At 40.0% G+C, this 21892-nt stretch overlaps 1 protein-coding gene across 6 annotated transcripts in view; it reads right to left on the bottom strand.

The window, feature by feature from the left end:
* Window positions 1-21892, bottom strand: part of TRIP12 (thyroid hormone receptor interactor 12) — a 99144-nt gene that overhangs the window by 11076 nt on the left and 66176 nt on the right. For 4 of the 6 annotated variants that reach the window (XM_077348813.1, XM_077348815.1, XM_077348817.1 and 1 more), the window contains 15 exons: window positions 20750-20868; window positions 19368-19575; window positions 17854-17954; window positions 16105-16279; window positions 15519-15660; window positions 14200-14391; window positions 13788-13939; window positions 8836-9008; window positions 7765-7838; window positions 7483-7682; window positions 6547-6674; window positions 6199-6350; window positions 5259-5401; window positions 4600-4756; window positions 3126-3224 (listed from right to left, as the gene is read on the bottom strand). In XM_077348813.1, coding sequence (XP_077204928.1) covers window positions 3126-3224; window positions 4600-4756; window positions 5259-5401; window positions 6199-6350; window positions 6547-6674; window positions 7483-7682; window positions 7765-7838; window positions 8836-9008; window positions 13788-13939; window positions 14200-14391; window positions 15519-15660; window positions 16105-16279; window positions 17854-17954; window positions 19368-19575; window positions 20750-20868 — 2215 coding nt within the window. The remainder of the gene's footprint in view (window positions 1-3125; window positions 3225-4599; window positions 4757-5258; window positions 5402-6198; window positions 6351-6546; window positions 6675-7482; window positions 7683-7764; window positions 7839-8835; window positions 9009-13787; window positions 13940-14199; window positions 14392-15518; window positions 15661-16104; window positions 16280-17853; window positions 17955-19367; window positions 19576-20749; window positions 20869-21892) is intronic. The other 2 variants (XM_077348814.1, XM_077348816.1) reach the window with 1 other exon arrangement.

Here is a 21892-nt window from a genome sequence, read left to right as displayed (position 1 = left end):
AACCTTTTGGAGTTCCCAGAAAAGGTGAATATATATGTAGTTAAAATGACCTGGTATACATTATGGACTTTCAAAAAGCTTTTGACAAAGTACCACACCAAAGACTCATGGAGTAAGCTTAGCAGTCATAGATTCATTTGACAAGAAGCAGAGAGTAGGAATAAAGTTCCCACAATGGAAAGAGGTAAGTAGAAGGGCCCTAAAAGGATCAGTATTGTGGCCAGTTCTATTCATAAATGCCCTGGAGCAGGGAGGGGGGAGCAGTTTAGTGGTTATATGACAACATTATTCAAGATGGTGAAAACCAGGGCCAACTGTGAAGAGCTCCAGGAGGCTCTCCGCAATGTGTGTGGCACATTTGGTTCAATGTAGATTAATGAAAAGTAATGCATGCTGCTACAAAAAAAGTCCTAACTTCAAGCATATGCTAATAGGGTCTGAACTTGCTGAGACTGAGAGGGAAACAGACCCTGGGATTGTAGTAGATAGCTCAATGTCAATACAGTTTTCCACAGCAGTAAAAAAGTCAAACTCTATGCTGGGGATTCTTAAGAAAGGGATAGTGAGGGACAGTATATAAACTGAATGAATGAATAAAAAAGCAATAAAATATGATAGCCCATATAATAGTGCCCTGTAAATATCTGTGGTGCAGCCTTATTTAGAATACTATGTGTGGTTCTGGCCACCATATCTGAAAAAGGACACTGCAAAGCTATAAAAAGTACAGAAGAATGCAACCAGGATGATTATGGGGTTGGAGCACCTTTTCCATGAGGAAAATCTGAGGAGTCTGGAACTTTTCCATTTAGAAAAGAGATGACAAAGCAGGGGACAAGAAAGAGGTTTATAAAATTATGCATGGGATTAATAATGAACTGAGAATTTTCTCCTTCTCAAATACTACAACTCAAGGGTAGTACAGATGGGCAGTAGATTCAGGACTGACAAAAGGAAACACTTGTTTACTCAACAAGGCCCATTATGCACAGCCGCCGAAACGGTGATTTCGGGTCACATGGAAAACGCGGAGGGGGAAGACGCGAAGCACACCGGTTATGCACGGGAGGGGGCGCGATGGCGGCAAAACCCAGAGTAACCGATTATGCACGTGCCGATCCCGGCACCGCTTCTGGTTGCGCCCCGGTCACCCGGAAGCTGCGCTTTCTTCCGCGTTTCGCTGACGCAGCTTTTTCGGCGGCATGCACCAAAGCTGCGGCCAGTTGCAGCCGGCTCTGTGCATTATTGGTGATTATAGTCGCCGCCATTCCACCCCGAATGTGCGTTATTCCCCCCGTACATAATGGGTCCAAGTGAGTAAAATACAGACTTCATTGCCAAAGTGTGTAGTGATGGCCACAAGAATAGAGGTCTTTAAAAGAGGAATGGATAGATTCATGGAAAATGTATCAGTGGCTACTACCCATGGTGATTAATAAGACCATCCACTATTAGAGGAAGTAAATCCCTGAATAACTATGCTGGGAGCCAATGTTAGGAGAAGGCCTCAGCCTCTATGCTTTGTCTTTTGGCCATCCAGTGTAACTAGCTGGCTTCTCTAAGAGATAGGATTGAATACAGGAACTGGTTTGATTCAGTAGGTTTCTCTGTAAGTTCTTCTGAAGCTTTTTTCTGATTTTGTTTCATATTACAATTTTACATATTATTACAATCAATAATCTTCAACTGGGAAAAAAGTTTATCTCTGTACATCATGAAGAACTGCATGACAGAGAAAAGCGATGTTTACCCATTGTCTTACTAGAGCTCTAGAAACTAACTATAATATAAATTCAAGGGCAGGCAACGCTGCATCGAAAGGAGCTATTTGTTGATCAGGCAGAAAAAATTCAGTCCTCACATTTTTGGCATCAGACTTCTATTAGCTGTACTGCTAGCATAGCAATAAAACACCCTGACATATTTCATCCAATTGCCTTTTCTGACTCCCCTTTTGAAAGTCACAACCTAAGAAATAAATTATTCTGCAAGTATGTTTTAGAAATTGAGATAGCTGAGCAATCTCTGCCCACCCCACCCCCTATCTCCCCCCAAATAAGGGGCAAATTACTAAAGTTTCCCAGGAAAAATTCCATCATCCTACATACTATAGAAGGTCCAGTTTAATAACTTCAAAACCCCTCCCAAATATGCCACTACTATTTTCTGTTCCTGCAACAGCTGGATAAATTTAATCTGGACAGCCTAGCCTGTTGTGAGACCCATATTCCTATACTTAATTGCTGATTCCTGCCCACGAGCTAGATCCTATATACAGAATAAAACATGGCTCAGAACCTTAGTCGGTGGGAAATGAAATCTATGCCAATTTGTTAAAGCACCTGCATTCAGACACTGCATCAAACTAAATGAAAACATGCACAAAAATTCCCAGTAAGAGAGAATTTCTAGGAAAAATGATGGATTGCTATATTTTTCTATTTAAAATTTCTATAAAACTATAAGGATGTGATTACATTAAATGTACATTGGAAAGAAGTCTTATTGTTATTGTTGTTGTTACGTGCGAAGTCGTGTCCGACCCATTGTGACCCCATGGACAATGATCCTCCAGAAGTCTTATAAATAGAGCTAATTAAGGTGGCTTGAAACTGTTTAGCTATACAAGTAGAATGCTTGAGATTTGTAAAATAATCTAGATGGAGTTATTGGAACTATTTAGCTAATTCCTTTATTTTTATTATATATTATTTTATATGAGTTGATATAATTTTAAAATGTTTACATTTTTCTGTATTTGGTACTTTTGTGAATAAACCAACAAAGTGAGGAAGTCTTCAATTTTAAAAAGCAGGATGAAAGGAAGGTTGAAATCCAAAAGCTGAATGATTTCAGACCTCTTTTTAATTTTTTAAAATTTGTACTTGATTTTTATACCGCCACCATTGCAGACCAGCTCAGGCAATGTCCTACTCATATGGCAGTGTCCTCCTCATGGATTCAGGTGGATAGCAGTGTTGGATGTGGGTAGCTGTGGGTCCTTTAGGACCAGTGAAGTTTTATTCTGGATAGAGGCTTTGTTGGTCACTGGACTCAAAACCTTTCTGTCCTGCTCATGGTGGTTGAACACAGGCAAAAGACAGACAGCCACTGTGGATACTTACTTCATTCTCATACTGGATTTCCAGCATGGCTCTTGAACTGCCCAGATCCTGCATCACTGATTCTGCTTGTTTCAACAGTTCTTCTCTGTTCACAGTACGCTACATGTTGAAGAAGAGCACTAAATTATTCTTCCAGACTTTACAATCCAATTGTAGCATAGAGAGTGAAAGCCACAGATGATTGTACAAGCCAATATTTCACTACCAATACATATAAATTACATGAAAAGGGCTTTTGACATAATGTAGAAGTTAAATTAGTAATTCAAGTATGCATCCAAAGCAAAGAAGACTAACTTCACTGCATCAAATGTGGACTAAATAGCTTTAGCACTGTTATGGAGATACAAAACTAAAGTTATGTTACAAAAGTAGATAGTCCCTGAGTTTCTCTCCCATGGAAAACACCACCAATTTGTCCAACCCTCGGGACCATCAGCATGTTATAGTTGATTTAAGGTTCTCACCATCATTCTATTGTTCTTGTTATCACTGTATTGCTACTGTTCAACTACTGAGCAATCTGTATTGTTCCCTGCTCTATGTAAAGCATCCTGAGCTTCAGATGAGGGTGGTATATATAAATATAATTAATACATAAATTTATCTTCTGTAATTTTGGCTACAGATGTCAGATGAAATCATTTTAGAAGATGGCTGTTCCCAATTTATCAAGACACCAAAACCTCTCTTGTTCATATTTGAACCTTGGACTTTCCAATTGCACTTGAAATCAATAATCACTGATGTCCTGAAACTTTATTTTACAATACAAATCAAGCACCAAGACAATAGTAGGTTCTCTAGCAAATGTGAAAATTAATAGTGAATGATCTGTAAACTACAACAGCAGCATTCATTACAACCTAGTGGCCCTGGATCCAAAACCATGCCAGCAGAGCAAAACTGACAGAACAGGACTTCCATACATCTTCCCTTCTGCTGCAGTCCACTGATTCCACCCAGGTTCTGCTCAAGGAGTGTGGGTGTGGGGTAGGCAAAAATGGTCCTCCCTGTTCTGCTAACAGGACAGTATCTTTGCATGTAGCTCAATATTTAAGAGGTCTGTAGAGCTCTATATCTGTCTTACACACAAACACACATAGGAAATGGATTCTTACTACAGCAGCAACCCAGAGATTCCAAGAAAGCACAGGAGATGGTGAAGCACAGCAGCTAAAAGAATGCACTGTGATCTAGGAGGTCCCTGGTTCAACTCTAATTGCTTTCATGGGCTTGCTAAGTGGCTGCAGAGAAGTGGGTTCATTCATATACAACAGATGGGAAGCAGATGAAGAATACTTTGCATGCTGAAAATGCTATATACACATCCTAAGCATTATTTTTGCTACAACTGCAGACTCAGTTGATCCTATTATCAACTAGCAGTTAAATTTTAGACAAGGCTACTCAAGGTTACTCCAAATCTCTGAGGGACTGGAGCCAGATAATGATGTATGTTCAATAGATATACCTTTTTCCTGTCCAGTCGTGGTGCCACTCTGCTATCCTGAGAATCAGACTGGTTGATTTCTGGATTGGTATCTAGCAATCTCTGCATGGCTCGATCTCGGTCAAAAGCAGTCACATAAAACAGCATTTGCCGTGTATCAAATGGAAAGAAAAAAGGACTGCAAGAAAGATCAGAATATACTTTAAATACATTATTTATTCTGCATAGTAAAAGTGACTGAAATATCTCAAAAATGTAAAACTAGAAGCAATACTTCTCAATATCATTTTAACCCCTGAAATTAGCTCTAAGGAGAACACATCCTTACCAAAATGAATACTCAAGCAGCTAGTCTATTGTTAATCATTTTAAGCTTGAACAAATAGTTCTACAGCAGAGATACCAACCTTATAACATCCTTCCTTACTCTTACCGAAGACATGTAGAAATCCAAAATACATTTGTGCCTGGGATTGACATGCTTGTTCTTAAAGACATTTAATCTAAACTTTACATTATGCAGCCACCTACTTTGGAAACCTGCACTTTGTGCCTTTCTTTGCTTCTTTGCTTCTTTAGAGAACTCACAAGAATAAACTGCCTACTAAGATTCCAACACAACGCTATAGTAGATTGTAGTCAAATCTTAAAGTCAAATCTTAAAAAGGCAAATAACATACCATGATTTTCCAAGCTCTGTTAGCCATGTTGGTATGTTTCCTGTCATTATCACCAAAGGATCTTGAAGCTGTCTGTTAGCTTTTGCTGTGAGTTTACTGTTGATAAATTCTGATGTTGGAATAATCTCTTTACAGCTTGCATTCTACAGGAACATAAGAAATAGTTTGTTTTCCTTTACTAACACTCAAGCATTACCAAAGACTCTTTATCACTTTCTTTAGAACAGAAAGATGCATTCCTGACACTTTCAGACTTCTTGCAAACTGGTGTCTGCCTCGGGGAGCCATGTTCCTTCAACAGAAACCTTCCCTCACACCTTTCCCAGTATTGTCCATGATACACATGCAACATGAAATCACGGATTAAAGGATTATTGCTTCCCCACATGCCAGAAACTGAAAGATTTGCAAACCATGGTTATGAGATGAGCCATTATTTTACACTGCAGGTTACAAAAGAAAGTTTTCAGAAAGGATGCTTTGGTATAATTACTGTAGTACTTTGATAATAGTTTTTATCATTAATCTTTTCAGAAGACCTATCTGCCATGAGATTTATCAACCATGATAGGATTTATCAACACCTATTACACTATGAAAGCTCAACAGAAACTTGACATTCACAATATTAGTTGCTAAGGGACAGACAAAGGGGCGTTGCTGCCTTCACCTCTTGCTAAGGAATTAGCAGTGTTTCAGATTGTTAATTTCAGAGCCATATAAAGTACACTTTCCTGGAATGTATGACAAATGTATGTTTATACATACTACTGAAAATATCATTTATCATCATGTACAAGTACAATCACTGAATATGAATGGGTCTTCCCATGGCAAGTGTACGCTATCAGCAATTCATCCCATATCAGTTCTTAAGGAGTAAAATGTGACTGAAGATCACAAGAATGTATTCTAATGCAAAAGCAACATGTATACTCACATCATACAGATAATACCAATAGCGACTGATAGCATGTAAAACTCTCAAAAGAAGAATGACATCTAATGAAGGATCTTCAAAGGTTATATTTTCAGGCGGCATAGATATAAGGTAAACTTCCAAAGGATTTGAGACAGAAGGACACAGTCCATCTAGAACAAGACAGATTCTATTAACCAGTGGGAGAAATGGTTTGAGGTACTTTGTCAGTTGAATGCAAAGCACAATTACAATCTTTTCTCAGCAAGTTCACAGACAGAAGGTAAATTATATGGCAATTCAAGTAATTCATTTCAGAGGTTATGTGAAACTTCCCTCCATTTATTCAGATGATCAATACATACTTACCATGCCACAACTCATCATGCTTTTTTGCATTTCTAGGGGATGTTTTTGTAGGAGCTGTTTGTGCTCTTCCCCTTTTGCCACCAACACAGTCTTTATTACTATCTTCATCTTCTCGTACTGGTTTGTACCTAAAAACATATGAGGTATTTCAGAAATGTCCTGCTGTGCCTAATTAAATCCAGCAACAGAACCCAATGCATAAGTATGAACACCTTAACATACACTCGTATACCAAACCAAATATAAATATACTAAATCAGAGTACTTTAAATCGTATTTTCCCATAATTGAGGAAAACCAAATTTGTGTGAGATTCTGAATGGAACTCATCTGTCCTTTATTCATACATAGCCCTTCCTGGCAAAAACAGCCTTTTACTTTGCTGCACATCTAGGGAGGTATTGGGTTAGACTACAGGCCTTCAAGTACAACCTATGTTTATTTTAATACTTCACTTCACATTACAGTCATCCATTTAACTAGGATGTCAATAACCTAAACTATACAGAACAGAAATGATTTTCTTATCCTCCCTCAACTGGAGGATATGTAAGGGGAAACAAAAGCCCCATACTACAAGTGTTCCCTACATTCTGATGCATCCTTGATATCTGCCAAAGAATAAGAGTTTCTTGTACTTGGAGCAGACAAAGTCATGCCTTTTTTGAAAATATTGCTCTTTCTTGCTCCCTAAAAGACCTGCTTTGCTTGGCAATGTCAGAATCATGTGAGAGAAATTCACTAAATTATAAGCCTAAGTATTATTTAGAATGTCAAGCATTTTACAGTATTAGTGCAGAGGGATTTATTGTGGCCAGAGCAGGGAGGAACCATCTACCCTATCCCAAGTTCCTTGGAGGAAAGGTGGTATAAGTGCCTCCTAAGTTTAAAAAAAATACCCTTTAAAATAGCGAAAGTCCCACTTCTTTGACTTACCAAATGGTATGAGTCTTTGTCCATATTCCAGCTCTCCCTAATGGGTTACTTTCATCATCTGTGGATTCCCTTTCCTCTTCAGCTTGCAAACTGAACTGTCTAACTGCTTGATACACTGTCATGTTATATGGCAGGAGGTGTTCTCCAATATAAAACTGTAGCCTGTGCCTCACATTCCCTGAATTTAAGAACTGAGCAGCCTAAAAAAGTAGGAAAAGGACAAAAGTTAAAATGCAGTCTCAATAGTTCCACTGTGGGAATCAACACTCAGCAATGTCTTACCAGAGATTCATCTATTTCTTCATCTGATCCATCATCATCGCTGTCTTCATCATCTTCCCGCACTCGCCCATAACCTTAACAAAACAGAACAAATATCGTTCACTCAACATACAAAATAAATCATCCTTCTAAAGTATTAAGAACAGCTGCAAGAACCATCCCAGGCTGTTCTATTTCACAGTCAGGAAAAAGCAGACATCTAAAAACCATTTTAATAAACAGTTCAATCCCTAGAATATTCCAGAGCTCTGTCTTGGGATAAGTTGCTCTTGTTTCCTCCTACTGGAAGGAGGCTTTTACTTTCTGGACATTACTATTACTTTTAAAGCCAGTCTTCACAAGTCAAGCAAAGATCTAACTTGCTAAGTCCCTTTTATTAATGGCATTCTATATCCAGAGCTACCAAGCAAACATGTCAGAGGTCAAGTGTCTGCTGTTTCTGTGCTTCCATTTTTATTATCAAGTCCTGGTAACCCAGACCACCTATTATTTATTTTCAATATATATCAAACATTCCCTTGCTGTAGCAACTATGTTTACAAAAATCCCATTTACATTTAGAAAACAGAGGAACAAATCTTAAGCCTTCTACCAGCATTAGGTCTCTCATAAAACGAGGTTAAGTCAGTTTAAGACTGCAAAATCAGAAAGTATCAAATTTGTGCAATGGTGTTCTTAAAAAAATTCAGAGAAGAATGTTTGTAGACTTTCAATAGCATGCATTCAACCCAGCTTATCCATCAGCATCAGCACAGCAAGCAGCCAAGCTGAGGAACACAATATAAGCCGGAGTGATGAACTGGGTAGGGTAGCGCAAAGCCATCCCCCCCCCCCCCCATACCCATCTCCAATGGAAGTTTTATAACCAGCTAATCTTGATGAAACTGGAATTCAGTGCACTTTTTATTAAAATAAGAAATCTGTGCAATTACAGATGGTATACAAAGGTTCTTTTCAATCAAACTAATTTCTTCAAGTCCTGTTGTCAAGACTTTAGCCACAATTAGAAAGAGTCCACGCACAATGCTGTCATCACACATTTACAGAGTTTAATTAAATAACAAAAGGTACCTCTCACTACAAGGTATCTTTCAATGGCTTGTACCAATGCAAGGGGATCTATCTTCACAGGTCCACCTTTCCACTGCTTCACGTTAGCACAGTCTGGATGTCTTTGCAGCTGGCATTTTAACTGATGAGTGTTGAAAAATTTTAAAGCTTGGGATCCTCTGTTAAGAGAAAAACTCAAGATAATTTATGAAAAAACGTTGCTACAGTTATTCTTATTTTCAGTTGTACATAATCAAAACATTAGAATAACAAAACAGTTTCTACCTTTCCCACTGGGCTCAATAATTTAATTAGTTAAGACTATACTCTTTTAGTTTGGCCTTTTAATTTAGCTCCGAATTCCCATTGATAACAGATTCAAAAACTAAGAACACACGAGTTTTGTTTACAAGCAATTACATATGGGGCAGTAATTTCAGTTTTATTCTGTCCTATTTATGCATGTGTGTGCCTATAATATTTTCACAACACTTTTCCCACCACCATGACAGTAAGACCCCTCAAGTGCATGCCAAGGTCTATAAATACAGAACTCAGACCAAATACGCAATCAAATATGTACTTTTATTGATTTTAAGTTTTATTTTCCAGTAATCATTAATGAACTATTGTGCTTGTTGAGCTACTCTGAAGCAACAGGTCATGAATTCAATGGCAAGCATAGCAATTGCAACAGTACATTACTAAATGGCCTGGAAATATTTGGACATACTGGGTTGGATCCCATGGATCCACTATGCTAATTAAAATGCTTTCATCTGGTATAAGGGACTGTGTGCAAAAGAGCCCCCTTGAACCTGGGGGAAACAATGGCATAATCATAACAGAACTGCATAATCCATTCTGCTAGCCAAATGTATTTCTCTATAGGCTAAGAATTTAGACACACAGCAGAGCTTTGAGGAGAAATGTTATAAGCGGTCTGACTGTGCTTTAATAACTTTCCCATTTTAGATAAGTGACCTGGCATTTAAAGGCAGAATGGGGTTGGGGGAAGAGATCTTTGCATTAATCCCTTTATTAAATGCATTTGGAACAAAGCAGATTTTTACAACTAAGGGAACTACAGGAATGAGGATAGATTCAAATGAGTAGCTGTATTGGTCTGAAGTATCACAATAAAATCTAAGTCCAAAAGCACCTTTAAGACCAACAAAGATTTATTCAAGGTGTGAGCTTTCGAGTGCAAGTGTCATACTAAGAACTGACCATAACAGTAGTAATATAAGCAAAAGTTAATCCTGTTACATTAGTAACACGGCATCCACACACAGCCTGATAAGTCTGACGAAGAGTGCTTGAAGCTCATGCCTTGAATAAATCTTTGTTGGTCTAAAAGGTGCTACTGGACTCTGATTTAACTGTACAGGAATGAGGATCTTGGAAAGATTTCTAAGTCAATCTCTTCCTAGCCAGCTGTCCTATATCAAGGTGTTGCTTGTGCAAGACAAGAAACAGAATAGGTACCACTATGGCCATACAAGTATAGCAAATGTACTTTCATCTTTAATTTATAAACTAAAGAATGGTTCAAACAGATTTTTGCTGGGGCATTACTGAAGGAGAAACTGGAAGCAAATAGAGTTTAGTTTCACACCAACTAAACATGGAATTTCTTGTTTTTGGCTAAGTCATGCAAAGGGAGAAGAGACACCTCAGCCTTTGTACAATCCTAGTAAGCGGAAAGGAAGGTAACAAGAGCAGATTTCTAGGCTTCAAGTAGGCAGGAGCAAAATGAATTTTGGGCTCCTCCCACTGCCAACCTATCCCTGCCTACCACAATCAAAAGAAAGGAGACTATAGCAGGGTCCCTGGGTACAAAGCTCATAATGATGCAATTTTCCTCAGGCAGTTTAAGGTTAAACTGGTTCTGCTACCTTGGTTGCAAAGTGTATAGAACCAACACTTTCAAGGTGTGGCAGCAGTGAGAAATACCTGTTTTCTGGTACTTTGCCTGAGGTAGCTTGGCAGACTGACTTACTACCAGTTTAAAATTAAAATTATAGTTAAAAAGCAGCTGCCAGCCCCAGTGACGGATTGTTGCTGGCCTACAGATATTATAGAATAAGAAGGCAAAGAATGTGTATGTGAGGAGGGGGAAGGGAGGCTTGGACTGTTGTTATAGTGGAGTTCTTGACTGGCCTCAACCATAAGCCTGAAGAAAGAGCTCTGTCTTCCAGGCCCTGTGGAACTTAGCAGGTTCCGTCAGGGTTCTGATCTCTCCAAGGAGCTCATTCCACCAGGCAGAAACCAGAGCCAAGAAGGCTCCGCCTCCAGTTGAGATCAAGAATACTTTTTTTAGGGCCAGGCTTTAATATCATGCTAAGTTGCCTAGATCCAAGGAAGGTTTTCAAGGTTTCTCTTCTAAATTTGAAGCACTTTATTTTCTGGAAACCAAGTTTTATGTTATAAAAGAACTTGACCAAATTTTACACTAAGCATAATCACATCATGCTCTCTAAATACCAAGAACAGCTACTTAGCCAACTTGCAGTAAATTTCTTATGAAAATTTTATACCTTGACCACATGGACACGTATAGTTCTTGAAGTCATTTACAGTAAGACACAATAAACCCAGCCACATAAGAACAACCCCTCCCAATCAATCAGATTATCCCAAATATGATAGCTTGCTATCAAATCACAGTAAGATTTTGCTTTCAAAGGGGTTCGATCTTATCTGAAGTTTCCATGTACAGAAGAACAGCTTCCCAATAACCCCCTGTAGTTGCAGCACAACAAAATGCTGCTCCTGAGAGACCAAGAGCTTGAGGAAGAAGTTGGAAAGCTGTCACGGAATGAAGGAAAAATCAGTGACCCCTTGCTTGCATTGATCTATTCAGTGGGATCCAATTTTGACTTTCTATTATTAGAAAACATGCAACAGACTGGAAGAAGGCTGTAGGACTGGTAATCATCACCTTGAATCTTTCAAAATTGTTTTCAAGGCTTCAGACTGAGGTAATTCTATCAAACTGTACAAATCCTGAACTACTATTTTCTAAAGCCACAGTATCTTTACATAAATAAACTAAGATCACGCAAGGAGCGTTCAGGGGCTGCAATCATGACTCTTAAATGGAGTGCATGGAGACTCATGTTTAGTTTCTCTCCATCCATCTTCTGACTCCTCTTAATTGCTTAAATATTCTACACTACAATTGCATGTATACCTCTCTCAGTGCTTACTATTAATAGTGCTGACTCTGAGCTGCCATTAGTAATCTATACAAGTCTTAAGTTTTTAGCTCAAAAGTTTAACTTCTCCATGACCCAAATCCTTTAAAAATGCACTTATACTGAAAGGTTTTTAAGCAGTCATGTGTGAAGGCAGCTATTCAATGGACAATATATAAAAAATGGTTGAAAGGGCTGTCTCGGACCAAATATCAGCATTCTTGGAAGAAACTTCAGTCCTAAACCCATACCAATCAGGTTTGCAGCCTGTCCATGGAGTAGAAACTGGTGACTTCCATCACCAGTTGGACCAAGGCGGGTTGGCACTGCTTGGATTATTAGACCTTTCAGCAGCGTTCAACATAGTTGACCATAGCTACTAGCTCACCACTCTGCTGATGCCAGAATTCAGAGGACAGCCCCTCAGTAGCTGATCTCCTTTCTCCCGGGTCGCAAACAGAGGGTAGCACTAGGAAAGAGATCTTCAAGCCACCACCAACTCACATGCGGAGTCCTGCAAGGAACAGTCCTCTCTCCAATCCTATTTAACATCTTCATATGCTCTCTTGCCCAACTGGCATTGAAGTTTAGGCTGGGTTGTCACCAATATGTGGATAACACCCAGCTCTTCCTCCTGATGGATGACTGCCCTGATTCTCCCACAGAAGCATTAGCTAGCTGCCTGAAAGCAGTGACGAGGTAGCTCAAGCAGAATTATCTGAAACTCAATCCTTCCAAGATGGAGGTCCTGTAGCTGGGTAGGAAGGGTCCAAGTGAGAAAGTGCATCTGCCCAACCTGGATGGTGTGTGGCTATCAGTGACTCACTCCTCCAGGAACCTGGGCATGTTCCTGGATGCTTCCCTCTCAATGGAGGCTGAGGTCACAGGAGTAGTGCAGCTGGCCTTCTACCACCTTCGCCAAGCAGCTAGCACACTACTTGGCCCTGGAACACCTAGCCACAGTGATTCACGCAACGGTCACCTCTAGACTAGACTTCTGTAACTTGCTCTACTCTTAACTTTGATCTGGAAACTGCAACTGGTCCAGAATGCGGTGGCCAGGGTCCTCACAGCAACACCATGGAGGACCCACATCCAGCCATCCTCCAACAAATGCACTGACTACCAGTCAAATTCCAGATTAGGCTTAAGGTCTTGGTTGTTACCTTCAAGGCCATAAGTGGTCTGGGCCCAGTGTATCCGAAGGTACGCCTCTCTGCCTATGCTCCTCAAAGAGCTCTGCATTCTGACACCTCCAACTGGCTAGTGATCCCTGGCCCAGAAGAAGTTTGCTTGACCTCAACCAGGGTCAGAGCTTTCTCTTTCCTGGCCTCCACCTGGTGGAATGAGCTCCCAGAGCAGATCAGGGCCCTAATGGAATTATAACAGTTCAGCTGGGCCTGCAAAAGGGAGCTCCTCCACCAGGCATTTTATTGAGGTCAACCAAAACTAAACAATATCTACTGGGTCCCGCAACCTCCCTCCCTTGAACCCATGTGACAGATCTGATGAACTATGGGTCAGTTAGATTGTTCACTATGTTAGAATGTTATTTCCTATGTTATTGTTGTTATTGTTTCATTCATTATAATCACTGAGTTTGATGTATTGTTCTGTTTACATTCTATGTCAACCACCCTGTGTTTTAGGGGAGGGCAGTATACAAATGTAATAAACAAATAAAATCCAGTAAGTCCTTTTAGAACAAGAAATATTCTGGAAAGTAACACTCTGAAAGTGAAAAGTAAAGTTTACCTGAGCATTAATCCTTACCTGCTCCCTGTTCCATTTCCACTTGGAAAGTCATGGACTTTAACTGGAAACTGCTCCATCTGACTAAGACAATTGTTCATTTTGTGGACTAATGCCAACAAAGGTGCATTTTCTAATGGCTCTAATCTTCCAAGGGATTCTTCTCCAGGAAGCTGGAATTAAAAAAGTTACGTTTTATTATTAAAATTATTCTAATTTAGAAGCACTCTGACTAAACATGGAAAGCTGGAGTTAGAAAGATGTTAGAAAGAAGCAATGTGTCTTTCAGTTTTTAGTAGGACAGAGGAAACAGTCATAAACAGCTGCTGATCACAAGCTTTTAAAATTATTTCCCCTTGGGGTTCAAGACTGTGCCATATATACCACACATATGAAGTGACCCCCATAAGACTTAAGGTTACAGGATACTTACAGGAGAAGAGAAAAACACGTGAAGGAACCTTTTCAATCTGACATCCCGGCTTATAACATCCTTTTCACTCTTGGACGTCAAGTAAAGCAGCAGCTGTTTCATAAACCCACTATGCTGGATCTCAAATGAAGAGACATCAGACTCAGAGACTATACTACGGATTTCTACAAGGCACTCAACTCCACCATCCACCTGAAACAACCAGATTTGTTTATATAAGGGTAAAGCTTCTATTTAGCCAGCCATTCCAATTAAATTCAAATTAAAGAGAACAAAATGGTGTGAACTTGAAAGATGTTAATATCCAAATTCAAACACGTCCTCAACAACATTTTACCAATTTTCATGATACCTGAGTGTGGTGCAGGATAAAGCCCCATATTTGATATGCTATTCAATAATGTGCTGACTCTGTAACCCCATTGACAGAATATTATTATTATTTTATTTATTTCCCACCACTCCCGGCAAGCCATCTCATGGCAGGTTATACAATAAAAACCCCCACATAAAAAATACAAAAAAATCCCCATTAAAACAAACCCATCCCTGCAAGGGGCCCATCTGGTCTTCTATGTCCCGGCCTCAACCATAGACCTGGCAGAACAGCACCATTTTGTGATATGCCAGAAGCTTCTGCAAGACCCTCAGCTCTTCTGGGAGCTCATTCCACCAGGCTGAGGCCAGGACTGAAATGGCCCTGGTGGTCTGACCATGGAACGAACAATGTAGCCACCAGATCCATGCCTATCCCAGCACCAAAGATCATCAGATCAAAGGTACAGCCAGCCTGATGGGTAGGACTGGTAACAAATAACAAATTGCAAGAGCCCCAAGTGTTGCCATGGTCGACACCAGCTCCAAGCCGTGACCCAAAGTGCCTGCATGGACTATAAGCCTAAGGAACTGCAATATCCAGTCAGCCACCATCTCCAGCAGCCTCAACAGGCGGGGCATTGGTCGAATGGTATATATGAGGGGTCCTCAACCGCCAGCGGCCGCGCCTTCCTCTCCCCCCCCCGCAGTGAGAGGGGGGGAAGAAGCAGGCACGGCCGCCGGCACGCCAGCGACGCAAACGCGCACGCGTGTTTGCGCCCCCTGCTGGCAAAAATGTGCAAGCGTGGCAGCTCTGAGCATGCACGTTAGCGCCACCTAGTGGCGAAAACGCGCATGCGCAACAACTGCGCGTGCACGTTTGCGAGCAGCGGCGGCGTCCGGGCCGCCGGCTCTCTCCAACCCTCGGAGGCGGTCCCCGACTACTAGAAGGTTGGGGACCGCTGGTATATATTAATTCTTATTATTAGAAAAAATATCCTAACCTGAAGGTTGAGTTGTTCAGTTGCAGTGCAAAGTCTCTGTAACACATTTAGTGCAGGGTTGCTTCCATCCATGTTCTCAGAACTAAAGTAACGCTCCACAAATCTGTGGGCTTGATCTTTAATCCAACCCTTGATTTTCTCTCTACAAGAAAGTACAGTTTAATATGTTAAACACTTAATAGCTGCATAATACATGCACAGGTGTCCCGTATAACTCAAGTAATAAAATGGGAAGGCTTAAGAGAAGATTTTCCCATAGTTGTCAAGAGTCTGCCAATCTAATTAGTGTTCTTTTTCCAGTCCACTATATTCCCCCTTTCTACACAATATGCATCCATATTTTAAAAACTTACCTTCTGTCTCCCAGGTATGCATTTCACTTCCCTGCAGTTCCATTACCTAAACTTCACTCAACCACTGAATGGCTCACACTGTTCCCAACCTGAAGGTCTTTGTCCTCATCTCCCAACCAGAGTTCATATTAACCCTATACCGGCCATAGATAATAGAGTTCAAATTCTTAACATAATACAAGCTATCACACCAGAAGTAAGTTTTGTATAGTAAGGCTTATTTGAGAAGTTACCTGTTGTTGGATATGGTATCCTTTGAGGCAGCTCTTGCAAGACCACTGACACCTGCTGTACGTGCTGGTTCAATATTGTTGCTATTGGACTGTGTGCCTAATCTTCCCCATGTTTTAGGGTTTAAACTTGCCAAAAAGGAAGATTTAGGAGACTGAGTAGCTGTAGGGCTTTTAGCTTTGGGGAGGAAAAAGAGATACTATCAGAATAAAAACTTAAGTATACCTGAAGCTCACCACCAGCAGACTAAATCCCAGGCCACTTATATTCTCTGATAGTACACTTTATACTAAATACGTCATCACCCCCCCCCCCAACTATACTGCTGCCATCTGAGATCTGAAAGCAAATAATAATACGTTTTATTTTTTATATCCCATCCTTTCTAGATAGTTCAAGTCATGTAGCAACATGGTTTAAAACAATCAATCTCATAATAAAAACAAAATATTAACATTATAATATCTTATAAATTCCAATAGCCCCTGTCTAATTTGAGAGGGGATGAGGGTTCAAGATCCTTGGAGGGCAGATCTTCCTCTGTTTTAGCAGTGAGGCCAGCTTTGTATAGTGAGGTAGCTTCTAATCTGGCAAACTGGGTTTGATTCCCTGCTCCTCCACATGCAGCCAGCTGGGTGACCTTGGGCTCATCACAGCTCTGATAGAGCTGTTCTGAGTAGTAATATCAGGGCTTTCTCAGCCTCAACTACCTCACAGGGTGTCTGTTGTGGGGAGAGGAAAGAGAAGGAGATTGTAAGCTGCTTTGAGACTCCTGGTAAAGCAGCATATAAAAATGAAGTTTTCTTATTCTTGATTGTCTATTTGGGCCTCAATCATGGGCCTGGTGAAACAGTTCTGTCTTGTAGGCCCTGAAGAACAGATTAAAGTCCCCAGGGGTCCTGACCCCTTTCAGTAGTGTGTTCCACCAGGTCGAGGCCAAGGTCAAGATGAATCTCACTTCCTTTAGACTGAGGATCCTAAGCAGGTTTGATTCAGATGAGCTTAACTGTCTTTGGGGGGCGTAGTGGAAGAGGCGGTCCTGTAGATACACTGGTCCTACACTGTTTATGGCTTTAAATGTTAGTACAAAAACCTTGAACCTGACCTGGAGCAAAAATACCTGAGTGAGCACTGTTGTTATATGTACCTTCCACTGGGTCCATGTGAGGACCTGAACTTCTACATTTTAAGGCACCACATTTTAAACCAGTTAGTGTTTCTAGAGTGGTCTCAAGGAAAACACTGCATAGGCGAGTTGTAGATGCCTAACCAAGAGGTGACAAGTGCATGGCTGATACTGGCTGACACTGGGAGATAGGGTGCAAATAGTTGTGCCTGGTGCTGGTGGAAAAATGCCAGACAAGCAATGTTCATGATCTCGGCCTCCATTGAGAGGGAGGCATCCAGATCACAGCCAGGGTCCTGATGGAAGTTCAGTGTTAACTGGGCTTCATCAAGAGCCAGGTGCTGTGTCAACTGTCTCTTTGCATAGCAATCCAGCCTATTCTTGCATGTGAAAACATGTATTCTGGTGTTCACTTGCCTTTTGTGTCTGTGTTTCTAGGGCATATTTAATTCATTTTGTTTTATATGCAACAAGCAAGAACTATAAAGTTAAGAAGAAAAGCCAGCATTCTCCTCTCAAGATTATATCAAGGGCTTGCAAGCAAACGTCTCTCATTCTTAGTGTAATTAGTCACATTGTCAACTTGTCCACCAAGTCTTAAATACAAATTTCTCCACAGGCTTACCTTGATTGTCTACTTTGTCATCATCTCTGGGTGGTGAATACTTTGGCCGCCGGGGCCCACGTTTTGGCAATCTTTTTCTCTTAAGAACATCACTTAATCGACTACCAAAATAACCACAAAGAAACACCAATTAGCCAACTTGTAATAATTTATGCTTCAAGTTTTAAATATTTCTTGCAAGACATCTGATTTGAAACTGTACACCACTGGTTACCATATGTCAAAGGACATTAACCATCTAGTTTTCAGAATATAAAAGCATTTATTCCTAAACTATTTTGATACCATATTACAATCTCATGTAGCAATTTGTAAACTAGCATCTTTTCAAAAAGACAGTAAATTACTTGTATAATATGGCAAAACTATAACTATGAGCACAGTTCTCATGACCTGTAAATTTTAACTTTACAACAGGCCAACAGTGAGATGTTCTAACATGAACTCTATTTTCTTAATTGATCTTCATTTACGCTTGAATGACAATTGTGGCACAACCTGACACACATCCTATAGGTCCAATCAATCCTTTGTTTATCTGTATTTTTATTGGAGGGATTAAAGCTGAAAGAAATCCTCTGTATGTATTTGCCATGTTAAGGCCCAAGCCCAACAACACAAATAATACCACAGGCTTCTTCTCAAGCCTGGCAAGTCACTTTTAAATTGTTAAAGTACAGATTTGTGTGAATGCTACTACTGACATTTTACTAAACTTTGCTGGTATTTGAATTAACAATTCAAGTTATGCTGTCCTTAAAGACAACAGGACAAAAAAGCTCATTCAGTCATTTTCTGCACCTTGGAAGAAGAGTACTTAAATGAAAACATCTTTTAGGCTTAGACTTAACTTTCCCAAACCTGCTACGCAGAATGCCTGGGGGAAAGCCATTAGCTATGGTCACTATGACAGGCATGAGTTCTCTGCTTGAAATACACATGGTGTGTTCACCAGTACTAGGCATTATATGATAGTGTAAAGATTAAGGCCTATGAGATATGGTCCATACCACCTCTTTTGTCTTGAGAGTCCACTTCCAAATTACAACCAACAAGCACAAAAAGAACAGTGTAATGATTACAGAAATTACAGCCAGCATTCACAAACTGAATAGAAGAGCTATTCACATCCTTTCCCATTTGGTTCATATCACCTCTAGCGGTGGTATGTACCATCAAGTCACAGCTGATTTGTGGTGACTTTGCAGGGTTTTCAAGGCCAAAGACAAACAGGGGTTGTTTGCTACTGCCTACAATGCTTGTCCTTCCTTGGTGGCCTCCCATTTTAGAACTGACGCTACTTAGCTTCCAAAATCTGACAAGAATGTACTAGCCTGGGCTACTCAGGTCATATAATACCTCTGCTACAGCATAAACCGTTCATGTTCTTTAATATGCTTATTGAAATGATCACTATATGAGTATAATATGTTAAGCAGGATAATGAAATGAAAACTCTGTTTTTTGTGTGTTTTTGTTTTTTTGCGTAAAGGATCGTAAGGCATACTACTCACCCCTGTGGACTCAAGTCCAGAGAGTCTTCCCTGCTGTGCTGTAAGCTTGGAGAGCCCAAGTCTGCTGCTGCATTGCTAGCAGCAGTGGCTGTTCCAGTGCTTATGGTTGTAGTAGCACCCAGCGTTCCTGAGCCATTAGTGCATGCTTTGGGGGGACTCGTCAGCAAAGCCTCTGATTCCGCCAGGTTTTTCACCTGGTGCATCACACCTTCCCAGCAAAAAACAAAGCCCCAAATAAATACATTTAAGATTTGTCAAAATAAAGGGGGCCTAGTCTACAGAAAATATTCACACAACAAATCACCATGAGAACAAGATTGTGGAATGACTGATCCTGCATTCTCCCTCCTCTTTTCAATTAACGAAACTAAGCATTTCTGTAAGCAAACCACAGCGTGTTCAGCCAAACGAGAAACTATAGTTCGCCACAAAAGTGTCATATCTTCATGGGAGTCATGAGCTTGAAGCTTTCTCAGATTTATTCTTCTAACAAACCCGTGAAGCATGTCTGTGTACTTTACAACAGTTGTTCAAATGTACTTTGAACTTTTTAACACACATACACAGCACAGTCCAATCCTTGACTTATTGGTGCTATTGGGCAAATACAACCCTCAGCACATAGAAAGGAGATTGACAGGAAGGAATTCTGCATGATAACAGATGCAGGAGAACAAATAGGAAGACTGTGGGAACTGAATCAATGCTCAAGTTTTCAGGGCAGGGAGAAGCTAGAAAGCCCTGTGTAACCTTTCACTCAAAATATGCTTTTCCTTAACAAGGTTCTACATGTTTACAGTTACTTGACAATACAGCTAGCTATTTTTATATTTTCAAATCCCTTTGTATATAAAAGAGTATTTTGCCCTTTGATTTTCTTCACTTTGATTTGTGTATTATGCTCAAGTTTAGAAAATTTGTGGCTGCCTTACACTGGACATATATCAAGTATTTAACAAGCTTACAGTTAAGGCTATCAATTTCTCATGGCACTGTGTAATTTCTTTTTAAATTAATATCTTGCCTAAATATATTTACCAATTTTTTTTACAACTCAAATCTGTATTTATCACTAAGTGGGGGAAAAAGATAAAAATCCCTCTATTCAAGCCAATTTCTGTCTTACATGCACTGCCACTTTGATTTGTTTGCTTCATTTACAGAAGTTTCAACTGCTGTAACGCTTCCTTTTACTGAAGCAATGGTACTTCCTAGAACAAGCATTGGGGGGGGGGGGGCGGGAAGCCTTATATTTAAATTTAAACTGAGCATTTTGCTTGGAATGTATTAAAGTATTTCAAACTGTTACGCCTCCTTGCACAATACTGCTCAGTCAGCAAAATTCATGCTAGTAGTCAGAATCAACTATAGATTAGTATTACCTTCTCTTCTGAAGTAAACACTAAAGATGTCAGGTAATTTTTGCATTAAGATTTCTGCCATCTGAAGAGCTCCAACTACTATCTTCAGGTCTTGACTTGACAGCATGGAGGCAATGTGACTGCAACAGAAAATTATATTGATATCACTTGGAAAACACCATTTGTCAAGAATTACATTGTTCCCATCATAGAGCTTCATTCCTGCATGCTGGTAGGAAAAAGGTATGCCAATTCATTAGCACCGTTAGGGCCACTTCACACCTTACATAGCATCTACGCAGCATGGAGCTGTAGACAATCCTGGTGCATGCCTGTAGACTCATATGTATAGCCATATATTTGCCAGTATTCAGTTTCCTGAATATTGTAACAGACGGCAGTCCTCAGTGTATTGGTGGAAGGATGGGCTGTCTGGAAAAGATTGGCTCAAACCAGTGAAAAGCCATAGTTTGCCACATGAATAAACGTGAAGAATCTTGGTTTGGAAGAGAATGCGAGCAAGCCATAGTTCATGGATGTGGCAAACTGTCCTTTGCCAAAAAAAAAAAAAAAAAAAAAAAAAAAAAGGCCTTGGGAATGATGCATCAATAGTATGTGGTCCAAGTTGTGTTTCTGTTTATCTCTAAATCAGGTGAAGCAGTAGGCATTTTGACAAGCATTTGGATTCTATAATGGGCTGGGTGATGGCTATAATTCAAATTTAATCTAGGCAAGTGCTGTTCCTAAGAGATAAACCTAAGAAAGTAGCTTTTCTCCTGATGATTCTTCTTAACCATCAGTATAGGAATTCTTAGATCCAGATCCAGGGTTGAATACTCAGGCAATGCCTGCCTAATTAGGCACCTTTTATCAGCAGGACAGGAGTGTTATTACCATTGTTATCATTGCTCTAGTAACGCCCAGGTTCAGTTACAATAAAGTGATGTCTAAGATTGGCTTTGAAGACTGTTCATAAACATCAACAGGTCCAGAATATGGCAGCCATATTATTAGCTGTTCTTGGCTATAGAGACCATATTTTGATAAATTTAAAACAACTTCATTTGCTTCCAGCATGTTTCCAAGAAAAATTCAAAGTATTATTAATGATCTATGGTCCCGAGACTAGAGACAAGTACAGATATTTGTGGACCACTGGGCATA

This window comes from Paroedura picta, chromosome 8 (genome assembly GCF_049243985.1).
Source record: "Paroedura picta isolate Pp20150507F chromosome 8, Ppicta_v3.0, whole genome shotgun sequence".
NCBI classification, from domain to species: Eukaryota; Metazoa; Chordata; class Lepidosauria; order Squamata; family Gekkonidae; genus Paroedura; species Paroedura picta.
The sequence above is the reverse complement of the archived record's forward strand: the minus strand, read 5'-3'. Positions and strand labels throughout refer to the sequence as shown.